The sequence below is a fragment of the Arvicanthis niloticus genome, chromosome 25 (genome assembly GCF_011762505.2).
Source record: "Arvicanthis niloticus isolate mArvNil1 chromosome 25, mArvNil1.pat.X, whole genome shotgun sequence".
NCBI lineage: Eukaryota > Metazoa > Chordata > Mammalia > Rodentia > Muridae > Arvicanthis > Arvicanthis niloticus.
In genome coordinates, this window is record NC_133433.1 from 35,332,130 (window position 1) to 35,351,614 (window position 19,485).

The following is a 19,485-nucleotide window of genomic DNA, read 5'->3' on the forward strand; positions in this document are numbered from 1 at the left end:
CTCTCAGCCTTTTTATTCCTTCTTAGACAAAAGTTCTTTATAAAATTACCTCACAGATAAAACATTACACAAAAGGGGAGTTACAGTTACAGAAGGATGTCAATATTAAGTTCAAAGCAGTGTTTTGTTCTATAAGCTCATTATAAGTTCAAGGCAACAGTTTCACATGTTTTATCATAGTGATAAAACACTTGCTTTATCATAGTGCACATAGTTCAAGAGGCCTCATCCTCGAGTGTGACGTAGAATGTTTGTTCTTGATCACAATTCTATCCCAAGCCTATATCTCTTTTTACTGCAATTTATGAAAACTCATTATATTTCTTATTATGCAACCTTTACTTACTGTTCTGTGAGGAGGGGGCACATTCTATTCTTAATTCTAACTTTAGTACATCTTCTGGACAAAACAACTAAAACCCATCTCCTTAAACTTTCTTCTTAAAATTATTTGAATCCAATCAGGAATTCTATAAAGTCATTAGTTCATCTAAACAGCATTAATTCATGAAAGTTATCTTCATGTTGATCTGCAGGAAATAGGGTGGGCTGATGCCATGGAGTCATTAGGCGATGTAATAGTGGCAGGGAAGGCAGAGCAACAGTGAGAAGCAGTCCTGGGACAAAGTCTCGGGGCTGTGCCTCACCAGCCATCGCAGGCATGCCAAACAGTGGGCCTTCTCCAGGAAACCCACTTGTTTGCCTTAGTCTTTTCTGTCTGTTTTCTACAGGAAGATAGTGAATTGCTTTTAAAAAAAAATAGTCTTGACTAGGGAGTGGGAGCTGGAGAGATGGCTCAAAAGTTAAGAACACTTGCTGCTCTTGGCAGAAGACCCAGTTTCATTTCTAACACCCAATCAGGCAGGTGCTTCCTGTATCTTTGGTTCCAAGGGATTCAGTAATCCTGTAACCTGTGTGGGTACCTGCATACACATGGTTCATATACAAATAAGCAGGCATAGACATGTATATGTAAGTTTTAAAGCAGAATTGGGGGGAACGTTGAGTCTTAAGTGTATACTGTGGTGGTTTGTCTTCCAAAGAGAGATGCAGTAGACTTCGATGTTCGAGTCGATACTCAAGACCAAGGAATGTACCGCTTTTTAACATCACAACAACTCTTCAAGCTACTGGACTGCTTATTAGAGTCACATAGATTTGCAAAAGCATTTAATTCCAACAATGAACAGAGAACTGCTCTGTGGAAAGCAGGTAAGCTGTCCAGGCCTCATGCTGTCACTGGGAACACGCTGATGTGTGTGATTGTCAAGACTGCCTGAGTCAGTGCTTTAGGACTAGTGAGCATAAGGCAGGCAGGATCTACTACACATAGAAACCCTGTCTCAGACTCCCCCCAGCCCCCCCCCCAAAAAATGAAAAAAAGAAATAGATGTCAATACCTACTCATAGAAGAGGGTGCTCAGAGCATAGCCAGAAAAATAAAGGGGCTATTATCTGTTTCGCACCCAACACAGTGTTGGCAGCCCCATAGTCCTTGTTTCCGTCTAGCATGGCCTTTGTTCATCCTCTTCCCTTTGTAACCCAACACAGAGAAAAACAGAATGCACTTGCCCTTTCCCCCTCCCCTCATTGCTCCCCTCTGTCTAGGACATCCCTGTGAAGGGCCTGGGTCCCTCTGCCCTTTCCTGTTTCTGGCTTGCATTATGGAGCCCTGCCGTAGGCCGAGCATTGCGCCTGCTGTTTGTCTGCAGGGCTCCAGGTGCAGTTGTTTAGTAGTATTCTGCTTTCCCAATCTGTTTCCCATCTAAGGTCTGTCACCGTGATTCTCAACCTTCCTAATGCTGTGACTTTCATATAGATCTTCGTATTTATAAAATTATCCCATTGCTACTTCATAACTGTAGTTTTGCAGCTGTTATGAATCATAATGTAAATATCTAATATGCAGCCACAGAGGTTGAGATGCACTGGCCTCTAGGATCTGCTTTCTAAATAGCTGATATGGACAGCTGAACACAGGCAGGATCTGCCTCTCAGTGGGCTGTTTGACCTTTCTATAAGGTGCCTTTCGTCTGACTCCGGAAACTTCTCCTGTCTGCAGGCTTCAAAGGCAAGTCCAAGCCCAATCTTCTAAAGCAGGAGACAAGCAGCCTGGCCTGTGGGCTGCGCATTCTCTTCCGGATGTACATGGACGAGAGCAGAGTCAGTGCCTGGGAAGAAGTCCAGCAGAGGCTTTTAAAGTAAGACTCTCGGATGGTAGCTGTGTGAAAAAGGAAAGGCACAATAGCAACAGCCAGCAGGTCGCTAAACCTGTGGAACCTGGAAGCCCATTTCACAGATCAGTGCGAAAATTAAGTGAACCTTCTGGAGTGTTCAGTCCCTCTCCCCTGCATACTTGACATCTCACCTGTGTCACACAGGCTGGCTGTGAACGCCTGCATTTGCTTCCTGGGTGTCTGGGACGACAGTAGCACCTGAGGCTAGCTGAGGTGAATGCTGTTCTGTGTCCACCTGACAACTGAGCAGGTCATGTCTAACATACAGGACAAAAACTTGATGATAGTTCTTGAGTCTTTTCAGTGCCATAAGATAGGTCTTTGTTACAAAGCAGTTGGGAAGTGACAGATTGCCTTACCTGCTGCCATTTTATTATTACTATTTTTAAAAGTATTTGGAATTTTGATTAGTTGGATTTATTTCATTCTGTTTTACTTCACAATTACTAAATTTAGTTTGTGTTGAGATTGAATTGTTATTTAGGAAGAAAATTGGTTGTGCACTGTTTGTTCCTGTCCTGAGAGCAGTGCTTCTGAGATGTAGTCATCTCAGAAATCACTATTCCAATCTCCTATTTTGGGAACAAAACTAATCAGGTGCAGAAAAATCCAAAAATCTGAGTCTCATATCAGTGAAGGGAAACACCACCAATTTCAAGCCAAGTCTAAGAATCAGGCCTGCACACCTGCTCTCACAGGGACTCCGTCTAAGTAAAACTTAGAAAATAGATCCAGGTGTGGGTTTCCTAAACAGTTCCAGTAGATTCCCTCAGTGTTTTGTGTTCTCCCTAATTTGAAAACCATGTGTTGGTGCTCCAGTTCATATAAACCAATAGGATCGAGCCAGTTTCGCAGTAGCTATTGTTCACCTTTGTCTTCGGGGTCCTCTGTGAGTGCACACCAGTAGGCTTCAGTGTGTAAAGGCGGCCTTCTCTCTTACAGCGTCTGCAGTGAAGCACTGAGTTACTTCCTCACTTTAACATCCGAAAGCCACCGGGAAGCCTGGACTAACTTACTGTTACTGTTCCTCACTAAAGTTCTGAAGATCAGTGACAACAGAGTGAGTATACAGCTTCTGTCCATCCCGTCCCTTGCAGTCGGGGCAGTCTCTCTCAGAGCCTAGGCTATGCAAACTCTCACTTAGCTGTGCTTTCTAACAGTTTCAGCAATTCAATTACAAGAGGACTTAGAATCCCATTGGATACTTTGATAAGCACCTCAACAGCGAAATCTCTATTGTGACCCCTAGAATTACTTAAATTCCCCCAACTGAAAACATGTATCCAGCCCACACAGTGGGACCTCCACCCCATGGTCTACTTCTTGGGCCTGAGCTCCAGGCTGCATCCAGCCTTTAGTATATTAGCTAATATACTGAATATTACTATAATTTAGCATAATAGACTAGATTAGTATACTAATTTACTAAATATTACTATATCTAGTATAAATATACTATATAAATATATAAATATATAAATATGCTTATATTAGTAGCTCCAAGTAACTAGAGCCTCTAGTGAACAACTTAGGCCAGTAGATATAAAGGTTAAAAATTATCTATATGTAAATGTATAGATACATATATTTACATATAAATGAATATATTACAGTAGTTTTGAAACTGTACATTTTTATTTTTTGAAGTAATTTACAGATAAATATAAGTAACTTACAGTAATTTTTTAAAGCAATTTACACATAAGTTGCTAGGGACCCTGAATCTCAGATGCCCAGTTAGGTGGCCTGCTGCGTGAAGCCTTAGACTAGCAGATGCGCGCCTATGGGGCCAGGCAGTGCCACTCTGTGCTGTCAGGTGTCTTCCTCTTGTCTCTTCTCTGGCCATGGTGGGCTGTACTGCCTCTGCCTCCCTGTGTCTGCTGCAGTGTGGAAGAGCATGAAGGAGAGAAGAGAGAGACCAGAGTCCAGAGACTAAGGAACTAAAGCAATGAGGAGTCCAAGTGCGTATCACTGGAGCTCTAAGAGTGGAATGTCATGTTGCACTTGCTATTAGTCAGGGTTCTAGAAAAGCAGAGCCAGAGTGACTGCGTGTGCGCGCGCGCGCGGGTTACAGGCTGTGGTCCAGGGAGACCCAAAAGAAAGGCATATGAGCTGTTATTAGGTGTGGCCCAGATTTAGGTTGAGTCTTCTCACTTCGAATGATCCAACCATTTTGAAATGCCTTATGGGTGTGCACAGTTGCTTAAGTTTTATCCAGGTATAAGACCATCCGCTGTCACACACTGCTAGGTAGACTCTTCCCTTGAAAACTAAAATTGTATTTAATAATCAGAGGATGCAATTTCAGTAACTTAAATTATAAAACTCAACTCCCCTTCCTATTCTGCTTCTTTTGCTCGATGCAGGAAAATCATGCTAATTTATTACTTTTTGTCACTCATGGAATTGAAGATGATTTTAGAAGAACCAAGTGGCCTGGGTTTGTGCCTAGATGGATACACGTTTTGATTCTTCATGGGTTTTGAATTGTATAATCCATGTCCATACACTTTCACACACCAGTTGTCACTTGTAATGTCAGGTTAGTTTCTGTGCTGTGTGACAGAAACAGTACTAACAAAGACATTTCTCTCTCCCCAGTTTAAAGCTCATGCGTCATTCTACTACCCTCTCTTATGTGAAATTATGCAATTTGACTTGATTCCTGAACTGCGTGCTGTTCTTAGAAGATTTTTCCTGCGAATTGGAATAGTATTTCAAATATCACAACCACCTGAACAGGAACTTGGGATAAACAAGCAATGATGAGAACCGAATATTTTTCTGTTGGTGTTTACATTCCTCTGCTCTGTGAAAGGACCCTGGAGCAGAGGTTTCCTACCTGAAAAATGCTTCTCTGAATTACAGTGTCTGAGAGTTACTGGTAAGATGCTGACACCTATAACTCAAGGTCGCAACACTCCATCCAGTCCCTTTAGTAATCCAGTGGCTTCTGTCTTGTGTTGGGCTCATGTTGAGCAGAAAGGCTGTTCAGACAGCATCAGCCTACCTTCAGGGTCCTTCCCTCCTGTACTCTGAGCAGAGTGAGCCCACACTTTGGCAGGTACGAAAATGAAACTTACCCAAAGAAGTATAGATGTAAAGACTGAACTTCTGCAAGAAGTACAACTCAGGAGAGCTGTATTTTGAAGGATAAAATGTTTATAATTGGGGGGGAGGGAGAAAAATTATTGCTCATGGTAAAAGATATTTAGCGACTATGGTATTCTTACTCTGAAGATTTTTGCACACTCAGGCTATCTGAGATACTGGTAATCATCATCTTTCTGTGAAAATGTACAGAGATGCAGGTCTGTAATATAAAAATCTTAAACACTGTTCTTCCTGCACTGTTTTATTTCTTTATTTTCTTATCTACTTGCTAAATACCCATAATATTTTGTCAAATGCACTAAAACATTTGGGTTGAACTTTTAGTCTTTGGGGGAGTGGTGGTCATTTTGAGGGCTTGCTATGCCCTGAATCTGTTGTGGCCAATGCTTGTCAGGATCACAACAGGAGGGGAAACCACCAAGGTAGAAACATCCCTGCTGACAAGAACTACCTGTAACATACTCTCTTAGGGCTTTTAAAGATGAGCCATTCAAATAGATGACCTTTCACAGACTGAAACTTGAATCACTGCGAAATGAATCTAGGTTGCTGTCACTTTTTCTTTTGGGTGGCGGGGCTTGATGTAGATTTTATTCTATGTACAGAATTTAATGTTGAATATATTAAAATAACAAATCTGGCATGGTTTGGGGAGGTTAGACGTACTGGAAATGTATTCATACTGTGAACTGCTCTGATGGTTACAGTGAAAAGCTTGGCAAGCATTCCATGTTAACGGTGGATGTAGAGAATTTTTTTCAGGTGGATATGTATATGGTACAGATGTAAAGTTTTCTATGTAAAAAATTCTGTACAACTTTCTGTACAATATTGATTCTCATCTGGCATATCTAATCAGGTTATAGGTCAATAAAGTTTTTGAATTATTTCATCAGTGCAGTGTAACCCACAGCCCCGTTTTCATTGTTTCTTCTTTAAAATATCAAGTCATGAAAAGGTTTTTTTTTGAAGCTACAAAGACACTTCTTTGCAGTCAACATTGGATTCTTCAGCTTCCTTTCTTAATCCTAAGATACTCAAAAGCATAGTTATTACTCAGTGATAACGCTATTTTTTAAGACTGAAGAAATGTTCCCCTGCCATTACAGTAGTTTATACTGTGGTATTTTATAAGCCAGTCAGGTCCAGTGGTACACATAGCATTAAAAAACAAAACTGTAGTGGTTAATTTCAAAACAGGAAATATGATGTCCTTAAATGATATGAAGTTAGTATTTATGACAAGACCTAGCTCTAGTCATGCCAGGCTGAATGACAGAACGAAGTTACTTCAGTGTTTTCTAGTCTAAGCCATTCCCTCCCATGACTGACAGTTGTTCAGTGGTGTAGAAAACAGTCTCCAAAACAATTATTTTCAAATGTTGACAGAAGAAATTATTATCAGAGTAAAATTGACCATAAAAATTAGATGTAGCGAAAACCAAGAAAGAATACCAGAAATGTCTTATTTTTGGTAAACTCTAATGTCAAAATCGGCTGTTGATTTTATCTCTGAAAATACCAGAGAGGCAGTGGCTGGTGTCTCCCACTGCTGTCATGATACACACTGACAGTCCTAATCCAGTAAGAATTATTTTCTAGGCGTTGACTACGTTTTTATGAAGTATCATTTACTTACCAGGAAAGTTTTCGTAGCCAAGGGTCTCAGGTGGTGGGACAGAGGACCAATGCCTCTCTAGATGGGACATTTTTAACCCCTAGAAACACTTTGAGTAAAGAAACTGACACTGGTAGTTAATAAAAATAGAACTTTATTTGTGTCAAGAAATAGTGAAATCAGATAAATTAGTAACTGAGTCTGTGCTTCTATCAGCATAAAAATAAAATGGAGGCAGAAAAATGTAACATTTAATCATGGCTCATAGATGGCCACAAATCCCTTTGTTCCTATGGAATGTGTAACGACAGACATGAAAATGAGCGGCTTGTTCACAAGAATCTTTCATTACCCAGCAGCTGACGTAGTCCCGGCTACAGCAGGCAGATCAAACAATTCACTATGAACTGTTTCACCAGGATGCTAATGGTGGCAAGTATGCTACTGACAGTGTACTGTTTCACAGTGCTCTTAACACTTCATTCACCACCTCTTAATGGCAGGCACATTCTAATGCACATATGGTAGCTCAATCAAGAGTTCATCACCACCCATGGCAAAATTGCAAAAATAATTCTATACAATTATATTAGAAATCAATAATTGGGGCTTTTATGTACATTATATATATAACATATCAGGGGAAAATACACTTTATATATAGATAGAACATAAATAACTAATATTAAAGTAGGACAAAACAAGACAATAGTATTCAAGCTACAGATTGAACGTTCCTTCTACTGTGAAAGGCACTGCTGGATCCAGAGAGGGTTTATTTTAAGCATGTGCAGCAGATAGTCCCTGCCAAGGAAAAGTGCCTGGTTTCCCAGGAACCTGCTGGGGTTCCTCATTCAGCTGCTCTGCCATGAACCGTTTCAGAGTTTCAGAAGTGCCAGGGCGGAGCCAGGGCTCAGTTGCCACAGAGTTGCGTCCATCATCGCCCAAGTGTCTCATGATGTCATCAGGATCAACCAGTGAACCCTCATCATCTACAGAAGGCAAAAGATACAGGTCAGGTAGCAGTGACATAGGTACCTACAAACCAGCCCATTACAGCTCTGCATCTTTTCAGACTTGCAACTCTTACCCCCAACAACTAACTTGACCCCTTTAGAAATAGGAAAGCATGCCTACAAAGGAATAGAGTGGGGATGGAGAGACTCCATGGCACTGACAGCTACAAAGGAGGCGCTACCAAGCATTAGAAGCTGACTGTAGAAAGATAGACTATCTTAGTGTGTGTCTGTTACCATAGGAAAAACAGTGAAATGACACAAGACTTTAATTTAGCACTGATAGTAGGTACACTGAAAGTCATTCTAAGGAAATTACTGACATACTGCACTAACCTTAGAAGGCCCATTAACAGGTAACTTGTTCATTATCACATTCGATCTTACTCAAATTCTATATCTGTATTTGACTTAATACGTATAAAGTAGCAAAAATCTGTCTTCCTACCCTGTGATGTCAATTTCTTTTTCTAAAAAAAAAAAAAAAAAAAAAAATTACATCTCTTGGTCTGGATTGGCTGAGCAAAGGGGTACGATGTGAAGCCAGTTTAATGAGCAGTCAGTGTACATCCTACCAAAAAGCTCCTGTGTGAAAGGACAGCATTAAAACAAAAATAGTTTAGACATCGAAAACTGAAAGAATCTTCGTTTTTCTATCTTCTCTCAAATATATCCTTCTTCGGTACTAGTTCAAGTTTACTGATTCTAAAACAAAGATAAGGCAATTCTAGGTAGACATGAAGGGAAATGCCTTTTAAGACATCTCTATTATGATGATATGAAATGAAAAGTACTATTCCCTTAATTTATTGTGTTTTCATATTTAGTGAAAAATATTTACTATCACAATACACCACTCCTGAACTGGAGAAATGAGGTCAGTTTAAAAATAGCATTAAAAAATGTTTAAGAAAAAGTTGCAACAATGAAAATCCTGCAGTGCAGCTGGACAAATCTAAGAGCACACCTACTAACCAACTCTGAGCCAGCCCATGATCCCAGGGACTAAGGGCCTGATTTAAAGAAAGAAAAAGAAAGGAAGAGAGTGTGGTGAGGGCTGGCAGGAGAGGTCTGAGGCTGACCTGTGCTTCATGAGAAACTTCACCCAAGACCACTCATCGTGAGAAGATTGGCTTGTTGGCTTAGAATATTAACTGAAAAACTACCTTTTTTCTTCATGTTACAAAAAGCCAAGTAAAGGTAAAATTTTCTTTAATATTATTTAAAAAACAGTGATTACCTAACATACTAGTCAGCATTTTTCGCTGCTGAAAATAGCCTGGACATATCTCATTCACAAGATCTCCTGTAAGTGCTTAAGATTCCGCTCTTAAAGAACACCCAGTATGAAGAATCTGCCACAGAATTAATCCCAAGCCCTGGATTCCCAAGCTAGTTTGTGACCTTGACCTTTTGTGAAACTCAAAGGACTCGAGAATTCCTTTTCCCTCCAGGTGTGCATCAGCCAGTGAACATCTTCTATGTAAGTTACCTGTGTTAGTGGGTTTCTTCTGATGCTCATTCAGTCTTCTCATTCTGTCTTCATTTCTCATTCTAACTTGATCAACATTTACACTGGAGATAGATTTTAAAGAGAGACCATCTTGTGGTGTGTGGAGTCGACTACTATCCTATAGTTAAGAGAGAGAATTTAGCAACACTCCCAACAGTCAGTCCACATGGGGTTACACCAGATCAACACACTGTGAAGAGCAAACCAGGAGCATATGGATCCTGTCTCCTGTCTTTGTCAGGGCTAAGAGGTAAGCACTTCAATGAAACGGATTGCTGGCGTGAGGTTCAGGGAATAGGGCACAGAAAGGCCAACACAGAGTAGCAAGTGTGTGTGTGTAACTGGCGGGGCAGATGCTCAACTCAACAGGATAGAAAAGAATCTTGAAACTAGTCCTAGTGTTTAAATAAAGAGCAAACAATGCAACAAGGAAAATAGTCTTTTCGATGAGAGCCCGTTTCTGTAATGCTAGAGGAGTTCAGACCTTGTCTCTCAAACTATACACAAAAACTAACATGAGTGTATCACAAACACATGCTTATATTAAACCCCAAAAATACAAATTAGAAAACTGGTAATTTGGACCTCCTTAAAAGTTAAGGCTTCTATGCTTTAAAACCTATCAAAAAGATAAAAAGGACAATCTTTTTAATAGAAAATAGTTGCAAATCTAATATCTGACACAATGTATAAAGAAGTCTTAGTTAAAATTCACCAGTGAAAATACAAGACACAGTTTAAAACTGGACAGAGGGTTTGAACTGATGCTGTCTGCAGAGAAGACCCACAGCTGGCTAGGGAGGAAGCCATGGGATGCTCTATGATATGATGGACACTTCAGCTGCAAGCAGAATCATGGATAATAACCACTACTGGCCATAGTGTGAAGAAGTAGGAAATTCATATAATGCTACAAAGGTAAAATTGAAAATGGTATAAAATGGTGAACATGTTTTAGAAAACAGCCAAAAATCCTTCAAAATGTTAAAATTCATACAGTGAGTGAGTAAATCCAATAATTCTGTTAGGTACATACTCAAACAGGTAAAGAAAACAAAAACCCACATGAAACCTGTGTATGAATGCTAACAGCAATCTTAGTCATAATACAAAGTAAGTGATACTCAGAAGCTGTGGAATGAATAAAGCTGTAGTGTCTACATATAATAGAAAGAAGCAGGTACTGACACATGCTACAACGTAGATGGCCCTTGAGAAAGAACAAGTAGCTGTTCAAATGAAATATGCAGAAAAGACAAACTTCACACAGACCAAAGCAGAGCAGCAGAGTATTTACAGCCTGATAATGCTGGACAAGTGACAAAGCTAGTTAGCTACTTGTAAGAAGCTCCTGAGCATCAGTGCATGTCATATAAATGGGCAAAGGGGGCTTAAGGCGCTGTCCAGAGTTATCTACCCAAAGAGGACGGGCACCATCAGAACATGCTTCGTTGAAGGCTCCACAGCACAGTGTACTTTTTGAGTACACCATGAAGCTATGGGAAACAGCATAGGTCTGAATCTTAGTCCTCTTACCTAGTGACCTTAGGTAATTCACTTGCCGAGATGGAGCTGCTGCCATATCATGTTACTGTCAAGGTATAACAGGCTTTGGATGAATGCTAACAGCTGCTTTTTATGGCTTCTCCAAAGCCTGTATATTGTATAGGGAGTGAGATAAAGACTGAGGCAGTAAGTCTAGAATTTACAGGACAGGATGTCCATGGCATTTACAGAGTTACATAATACCATAATACTACACGGTCACCAGAATAACTGACAGCACGACCTACATTTAGACCACACACACTTGGTTTTCAAAGTAAGCCTCCTCCCTGTTTGTTTTTCTTAAATTGGACCACATAAATTGAAGCCAAATTCTCAATCTTCTAAACTGAGAAGATCATACATACAAAATCTAGTCCTTTTAACTTGTTCTTCCTGCGTTCCCTTGCAGAGGGCAGCTGTGGTGGAGGGAAGGCATCCTCTTCAATGACAGGATATGTCTCACCATAAGCACCTAAACAGGCCACACAAAGAATGTGTCAATGTTACTCAAACCTTAGAGTCTTGATGTCTTTCTTTAATTGCTTTATTGAAATGCTACAAGTTCAGTGATTTCTTTAGTGAATTTACAGTTGAATAGTCATTACTATCTAGAATTTGCAGTACCTCAGATAGCTCGTGTATGATCACTGGCAACTACTCTGCAGGCCCAATCCAACACTCCACATAGGTGGAGTTCTACCACAGCACCCTGTGTCTCAGCATGGATCGTGTTGGTGCTGAGTCACTGCATCTGCATCTGCCACTGGTGACTACTGCTAGCTGGTGGTACTGGAATGATGCCACTTCTGTGTGGGCATGATTTCTTTGGGACAGAAACTAGGAATTATTGCCAGGTGTTATGGTGACTGTTCAACATTTTGGGTAGCTACCACACTACTTTCAAAAGTGGCTAAAGCAGCTTGATGCAGCCATAATCCCAGAATTCAAGAGGCAGGAGGATCAAAGGTTGAGGTCATCCTGGGCCATAGTTAAGTTCCAGTTCAGCTTGGGCTTACAAAATGACGTTCTATCTTAAAGACCTAAAATAGACATAGATACACATATAGCTTAAAAATTAATATAACCTTGGAAAATTAGATATACTCACCAATAAAAGCACTATCAGATTCTAGTAATGAATTTTTCAAAAAATCATTAGTGTCATCTCTGGGCTAAAATAAAAAACAACAACAAACAATTATATGTTGATGGCTGTATTTTTAGAGTAGGGAAATAAATCACACTAACAGACAGCGTAGGTTTCCACTCTAATCCCACCAACAAAACAACAAAAAGATGGTGGGTAAGGCTGTCTGTCCTCACTACACTAGTATCCAGCTAGCCTCACCAAGACACATGACAGCAAGACAGCCTGACTTCACCTGACAGACATTTACCCCTAATTTTCTCATTGCCCCACCTTTCAGCTGACCCCCCTTCAACTGATAAAAGGATGACATTGCTGAGAAAGACAAGCATGAAGCAGTGAATGCAACGCTGACCATTCTTTAAAGTATACTTAGAGCCTCTTTTCAGTGAATCTGAGTAGTCTGCTTCCTCAGTCTTCTGTGCTTAGAACTGAGTATAATGTTACATTCTGCACCATAAGCAGGCAGGCTATAGTCCCATGGAGGAGGGGAAGCAATGACACCATATACACACTGGCCCTGACCACAGCAACCTCCACTGTAGGGAAAATGACAGCACTGGACTTAACACAATAACCTCCCTTGAGGGAAATAACTCAAATTTACATTTGTATCAACACTACTTTGTGTGTTAGGAGCCTACGCCTTCCATGTGACCTCTGCACTCTGCTCCTACACTGGCAGTGAACTAAGGCAATGAATTCTCTTGCTCCCGTTGGCACTTTTCTGGGCACTCAGTTCTTCCGTATGCTGAATTTCTGTCTGCTCTTTGAGTATTGCTGATTCTACATTCATTCTAGCCAAATAATGACAGTCACAGCAACTGAGCCCACCGTCAGCCTGCTAACTACTGCGTAACGTCTTCTGCAGCGATAGTCCTTCCCAGCATAACTGGAGTGTGGCCAGAGCCTACCTAGTCTTGATGACAGCTTGCTCACTCCATATGCTTTCCTATTTGATTCAGTGTCGAGGAAAGGCAAGTGGCTTTATCTTTAAGTCATGATAAACTCATGGTTTATATTGAGTTTCTCAGTCAAACGGATGTTAGGAATCCAGATTTTTAACCAGAACCCCAGATAGTAAACTTCATGATCTTTTGCATGAAGGTGTGAAGGTAACCATCACACATGGAAACATCTACCGAACTGCAGTTTCCCAGAGGCACCATGTGCTGCAGGACAGGTTGGTCTGCAGCCCACCTGGGTCCAGACCTGGGCCTGGTCTGTTGGATATAACACTATGGACAAGACAATAAGCTAGTGATTTAGAAATGAGTATTGTTTAAAATTTAGCAAAATATGGAAGATTAGAGAAACTGGAACAGCAACATTAGGTAAAAGCCCTGAGCAAACAGACCAGGCTGAACTTCATCCAGAGAAAGGCTAGAAATATCCTAACAATCTCCAGTGCCATGTGTCTCCCGGACTCTGGACTGTGTGCTCACGAGTTCAGCTATGTTATACACAATTCAAACTTGCTGTGTCAAACAACTCCCTGTCTGCCCAATCCCCAAATGTTTCTTGCTTTTCCACCTCTTAACCCCAGCTCTATCAGCTTATTAAAGTAAATCCACCCATTTCAGAGTACTACTGCTACCTCACCTCAACCTACACCAGCACAGCTGTCTAGATTGTCCCAGTAATCCATCCTGTATTCAACACACAGAAGCGGTCACACAAATTGTGAGAGTAACGGCATCACTTCTCCGCTCCAAGGCACAGTAAGGATGCCCTTCTGCCCCTACTTCCTCCATGTGTTAGCAAGGTTTCCATGGTTACCTCCCCACCACTGTTGTGTTATAAACCACAAGTCCTCCATGCCAACCCTCCCATCATTCTCTTCCTGCTGCCATCCTCCCGCCAAGCACCATACACTATGTCCCCTCCTCTCAGAACACAAGCCTCCAGGACAAGGGGATTCCTTTTTAACACTCTCCATGGCGACTGTACCCTGAACACACTGAGCAGCTTCTGGTCACTGCAGTCTTATACAGTGTCACTGCAGGATAGGTGTAAGATTCCAGTGTTGCTTCTCTTCCATATGACTGCATACGCTTCTGCTTCGGTAAATCTTAACGACAACTAACAACTGCGGTCAGTATGGCCAGGCTCTGCTCTAAGGGATTTTAAATTATATGCATTATCTCACTCAGCCCTCACAGCAACGCCTGCACACATTGTGATTTAAGACCATGTTGCAGAATACATATGCCAAACCTACCTGTGCCTTGCAAATACTAACTGGATTTTTGCAGTACCCTGAGCAGTAGGTACAATCAGCTGCATTCTGTAAATACTGACTGGAGCATGAAATTAATCTGCCTACCCTGCCCCCCAATGGCACAGCTAAAGAGCAGCAGCTCAAGCAACTCACGTGTTATTCTTACCCATGACAGTCAACTGCCACTATACAGCTTAGCCACACAGCTCTACACACTTACAACTGAAATTATGTTTTAAAATAAATGCAAATATTATGGACATATTCAAAATCTGGGATACTCATTTAACACAGGCCCCAGACTCGGACTTAAGAATCTGAACGTTGCTTACCATTCTGCGTCCTCCTACATTACCGGTGGAGATGGTGTCTAAATCAGCTATAAACAGAATAAAAAGAATAAAACTAGACTGTTTAGAGAAGGCTAACAAACACATTTCAGATCATCTATTATTACCTTCTACTGGAAATTACTTTTACTACCACACACCAGAACAATCTTAGAAATTATACTACTTTCTCATTAAATCTAAATCCATTCTGGTTAAATGACTCATTAATAAAATCTTTGTGAACTCTGATATCTTAACACAGGCTTTTTTTTTCTTTAAAAGAAACTTCCCATCTTGCTCCTGGGTGTCTGCACAAAGCCCCTGGAGGCCTGGAGTTAACTAGGGGTTGGAATAAGTTAAAGTGTAGGGAGCCAACCACAGGGCAGAGGTCAGGGGTCCCGTCCATTTTGCAGCCTGGCAGTATTCGCACGTTTCTCCAAAGACAGAACATTCTGGGAGTAAGGAGCGGCAATGGACCATATCCTTTCCTTCAGACTTCCCATAGTTAACCATATCTAGTAATTACCTCATCAGTGTTTGCTCCTAGTGAGATATACCTGTACCCATCTGGGGACTATTAGTCTTGCTGTGCCTAAACTGATAAGATCTCACAAGATCAGATCATCACTTGATATTTAAAATTCCATACCATGAGGAAGGATCTCCTATACAAGTACATATCCAAGCCTTGATCTGTAAGCTCAGCCTAAAGTGTTACGTCACTTATTCCTATTATACCTCCTGAAGTCAGACATGTTCCTCATATTCTGCAAGCCATAGCAGCCTGCCAAGATAAAGATAGGGTCTTAACTTTCCTACAAGTAACAAGACCGTCCTTTCCCACACTCAATGGCCTGTAGGCTGGCAAAGCAAGCAGGCTCCAGGTATGGTCACAATACTCACCTGGGGGCTCAGTAAGGCCCATGGATGCTGAGGTAACTCCATCCTACTTGTAGGCCCCACTCACACTGTACACCTGCTCCTGTAGGCTTAGACCCTGTTTATTTGACATGACTTACACAGTATCAGCCGCCCTTGAGCCCACCATATCATATCCTGTAGGTAGCCTCTGTGCCCTCATCGTCATGCTTACAGCACTAGATTAGATTGACATTATCAGATAACTACACAAAAACATACACACAAATCTGATACTTTACAAATACACAGACACAGACACACACACACACACACACACACACACACACACACACAGAAAAAATAGCTCCCACACAGAAAAAGAAATGTGCTCCAGGATCAAATGAGCATCTCCGCCTTGTTTGTAGTTCTTAGGGTGGAAGCCGTCAGGCGTGATCAAAGTACAAACCCCTCCAGCAATCATGGATGACTCAGCTCTCAAGCATGGGCACACGACCCTGCAGGGCTAATCAGGGTCCCCTGCAAAGTGTGTTCCTTTCCAAAACCATCTGGCAAAAGAGTCACAAGAGCACGGGGCTGCCAGTGCAATGGCCTACCTGGGATGAAATTCAAGGCAAGAGTGGGAGTGGAGGTGGGGTGCTGAGGAATCCTGAGGGGATAGGAGCTCCACAAGAAGACCACAGAGTCAGCTAACCTGGGGCCATGGAGGCTCTCAGAGACTGAACCGCCAGTCAAAGAACATACCTCCCACTGCACATATGTAGTAGCAGAAGTGCAATTTGGTCTCCATACGGGTCCCCCCCAAAAATGAGCAGGCTGTCCTTGACTCTTTCTTGCCTGATTCTGTTCCTGTAACTGGGCTGCCTCAGTGGAAGAAGATGTGCCTAGTCCTGTAGTGACTTCATGTACCAGGGTGGATTGGTACCAGGGAATGAGGAAAGGGGCTCTGTGGGGGCCAGAGCTGGGAGAAAAGAGGGAGCTGTGATCAGGATGTAAAGTGAATAAATTAATGGGAACAAAAAGGCTACAGAGATGACTGATGGGGCAAGAACGCTCACTGATCTTATAGGACATGAGTTTGGTTCCTGGCACCTACCTAGAGGCTCATAACTGCCTCTAACATCACTTTCAAGAGACCCCACACTCTCTTCTGACCTCTGAGGGGCAGTACATTCACTCATATGTATATGGCCCCCCATATATATATATAGTTACAAATAAGTCTTTTTAAACAGACATACAAAAAAAAACAACAACTTAAAGGCTGAAGGAGGAAGAGGCCACAGCTGCATCTGAAGCAGCCAGGGTGGCATGCACCTACCTGCATCTCTCCGCATCTTTATTCTATTTAACCTCTTCTGCTGCTCTCGGAGCAGGGCCTGCTGCTGAATCTCCAACGTGTGATGGTCCCGTGGAGGATCTGGGTACATTAATCTCAGATCCACTCGAGTATCTGAATCTGGTGCAAAAATTACGTAACTAAGTTAAATCTTGTTTTTAAGTGATATTTTTAGAAAAAAAAAATCTGAAAACACAGGTTTTTTACTAAAATATGGAAGCCAGCATCCAACATGTTCTTAAATAAACAGACTAGCTATAATTAATAAATTTAATTAAATTAGACTTGTGCCTGTAGTTCTGGGAGACTGCTACTAGTTCAAGGTCACTTGGGCTACATAGTGAGTTCTAGGCCATTATGGACTACTGTGTATAATTCTGTCTCAGAAAAAATATGGAGGTGCTGAGGAGAGTTGCGTACATGTTGCTAAGTGACAGGCACCAATCTGAGAAGGCTGGATCTAGTGTGATTCCAACTTTCTGGACTACAACAGTCTGCAAGAGGTAAATGGTGGAAACTTAAAGGGATAAAGGGAAGGGAGGGTGAACAGGACTTTTAGGACCATAAAGCTTTTCTGTATGACCCGCCACTGGTGAGAACATGTAATCCTACTTCTATACAAGCATACATACATACATACATACATACATACATACACTTCTATACAAGACAAGCCCTACTGCAAGCCAGGAGCTTGGAGAGATAACGGCACAGCCATTCAGTACATCAGTTCTACCACTGTTTACCTCTGAGGTACAGCTGTAATGGAGAAGGTTGTGCCTATGCAAAGGCAGAGAGCACTTGGAAACTCTCTGTGCTTTGTTGGGGATTTAGCTCAGTGATACAGCACTTCAGAAGGCCCTGAGTTTGACCACCCACATTGAAAAAAACATTAGGTAACAACCTTAGTCAAACCTCATTTTATAATGTCAAAAGACATTATAAAGCTGTGACATTACAGAACACAAAATTAATGTTCTTTAATGAAAAGCTTCCCATAAACAGCAGTTACAAGGCAGTCTCTAGAACAAGCAAGTGCTTGAGGTTTCTCCCTGCTACCACAAGATGTCACCTCGAGAGCAATCACAACAGTCTATGCTCACCTTTCTCTCTCAGCTCATTAAAGTCATGAATATTCTGAAAAGTAGTAGCATCTAAGCCCTTAGGTGACGGTCTTCTGACCGGAGCTTGTACCCGATGTCTAGCCATGTCAAATATATCCATGGGGTTCCTCTCTCTTTTCCTATAAAGGACAAATCATGATCAATGTGCTGTACAGGAGGAAACGAGTTGGCATTCAGTTCTCTGTAAAAGCAGCTTGGCATCTTTGACCACAGTTCCTACATATATTCTAACTGCCCTGCCCTGCTCTGTCAATCACCTATGCTAAAATCCTGTCTGCAATCACAGCATTCATGAGCTCAAGGCCAGTCTCAGCTGATTAATTTGATGTCACCTTGAGCTACCTGTCTCAAAAGAAAAAAAAAAGATAAAGAAAAAAACCCACAAGGATCAGGCATGCTACTTTTTAGTAATGACTTTAATGTCATTATAAAAATCTATCCAATTTCATCATGCTGTGAGCAAGAGAATTTAAAAAAAAAAATGTGAAGTACCGTGCACAGGACATAACATAAATTAGGTGTCAGTAAATCTTACCTTTCTCTCAGCCCAAAGTAGAAACGGTACTCACAACATGCTGTTAATGGTGTCCTAGGGAACTCACTTTACAAGTTCCCTACCACTTCCTATAAGTTAAACATTGCTCTGCTCTGTTGGTACCCAAGTAATGAACAGTCTAGGCAGCTTTGGGAGGGAGCTTTCTGCTAATAGTTGACTGTTGGCACTTCCCCCAAAGAAACGGACAGAGAATGGAAATTCTAGCTCTGAAAATAAAAAACCAATCAGTGCTTCCTTGCACACCGTGCAGACTCCCTTGCTCCTCTGTCCTCTCCTTCCTTCTCCCTCCCAACTCCACTCTCACCTCACCCTTCCCCTATCTCATCTCACCCACCCCCCAAATCCCCCCTCTGTGAGATAGGGTCTCTATGAGTTTCTGGCTGGCCTGGAACTCACTATGTAGACCAAGCTGGTCTTGAATTCATAAGCGATCTGCCTGCCTTTGCCTCCCAATGCTGAGACTAAAGGTGTGTGCCACCAAACCCAGCATCCCTCCTCTTTTTAAAAAAATGTAATCTAAGCTACAGTCATACACAAGTAAGAAGAGCTGGGGTCATCTCATGGGGTTTTCTTTTCTCTCAGGGAACTTTTAGAAGGACCACAGCTAGTCCCTGTCAAGGCTGGCATGAATCTGTACCATGCATCTGGAATGATAGTTTGAAGGAAAACTTCTGAAAAGACGAGGCGGCATCTGGCTGTGGACAAAAGGCCCTGAAAGACACCTTTGTCTACAGAGGCTGCCTTGCTCACCAGCCCTCGGTGCTGAAGAGAGACTGGAGTATTACAGGTCCAGAGGTTAGGTACCTCTCTCGGGCTAAGCTCTCAGCCTCTGGAAAGCCAT

General features: G+C 41.7%; 2 protein-coding genes across 18 annotated transcripts in view; one reads left to right on the forward strand and one right to left on the reverse strand.

Annotated features, from left to right (window-relative positions):
- Positions 1-6,263, forward strand: part of Arfgef1 (ARF guanine nucleotide exchange factor 1) — a 113,876-nt gene extending 107,613 nt beyond the window's left edge. Inside the window, exons 36-39 of the mRNA XM_076924372.1 lie at positions 1,044-1,212; positions 2,063-2,201; positions 3,180-3,297; positions 4,839-6,263. Of these exons, the coding sequence (XP_076780487.1) occupies positions 1,044-1,212; positions 2,063-2,201; positions 3,180-3,297; positions 4,839-5,003 (591 nt within the window). The 3' untranslated portion in view covers positions 5,004-6,263. The remainder of the gene's footprint in view (positions 1-1,043; positions 1,213-2,062; positions 2,202-3,179; positions 3,298-4,838) is intronic.
- Positions 6,264-7,106: 843 nt separating this feature from the next.
- The window catches only part of Cspp1 (centrosome and spindle pole associated protein 1), an 86,075-nt gene continuing 73,696 nt past the window's right edge, over positions 7,107-19,485 (reverse strand). For 12 of the 17 annotated variants that reach the window (XM_076924375.1, XM_076924374.1, XM_076924386.1 and 9 more), the window contains 7 exons: positions 18,068-18,207; positions 16,947-17,084; positions 14,747-14,793; positions 12,155-12,218; positions 11,412-11,518; positions 9,478-9,616; positions 7,603-7,961 (listed from right to left, as the gene is read on the reverse strand). In XM_076924375.1, coding sequence (XP_076780490.1) covers positions 7,750-7,961; positions 9,478-9,616; positions 11,412-11,518; positions 12,155-12,218; positions 14,747-14,793; positions 16,947-17,084; positions 18,068-18,207 — 847 coding nt within the window. In that variant the 3' untranslated portion in view covers positions 7,603-7,749. Of the gene's footprint in view, positions 7,962-9,477; positions 9,617-11,411; positions 11,519-12,154; positions 12,219-14,746; positions 14,794-16,946; positions 17,085-18,067; positions 18,208-19,485 lie in introns of all 17 variants that reach the window. The other 5 variants (XM_076924380.1, XM_076924379.1, XM_076924378.1 and 2 more) reach the window with 2 other exon arrangements.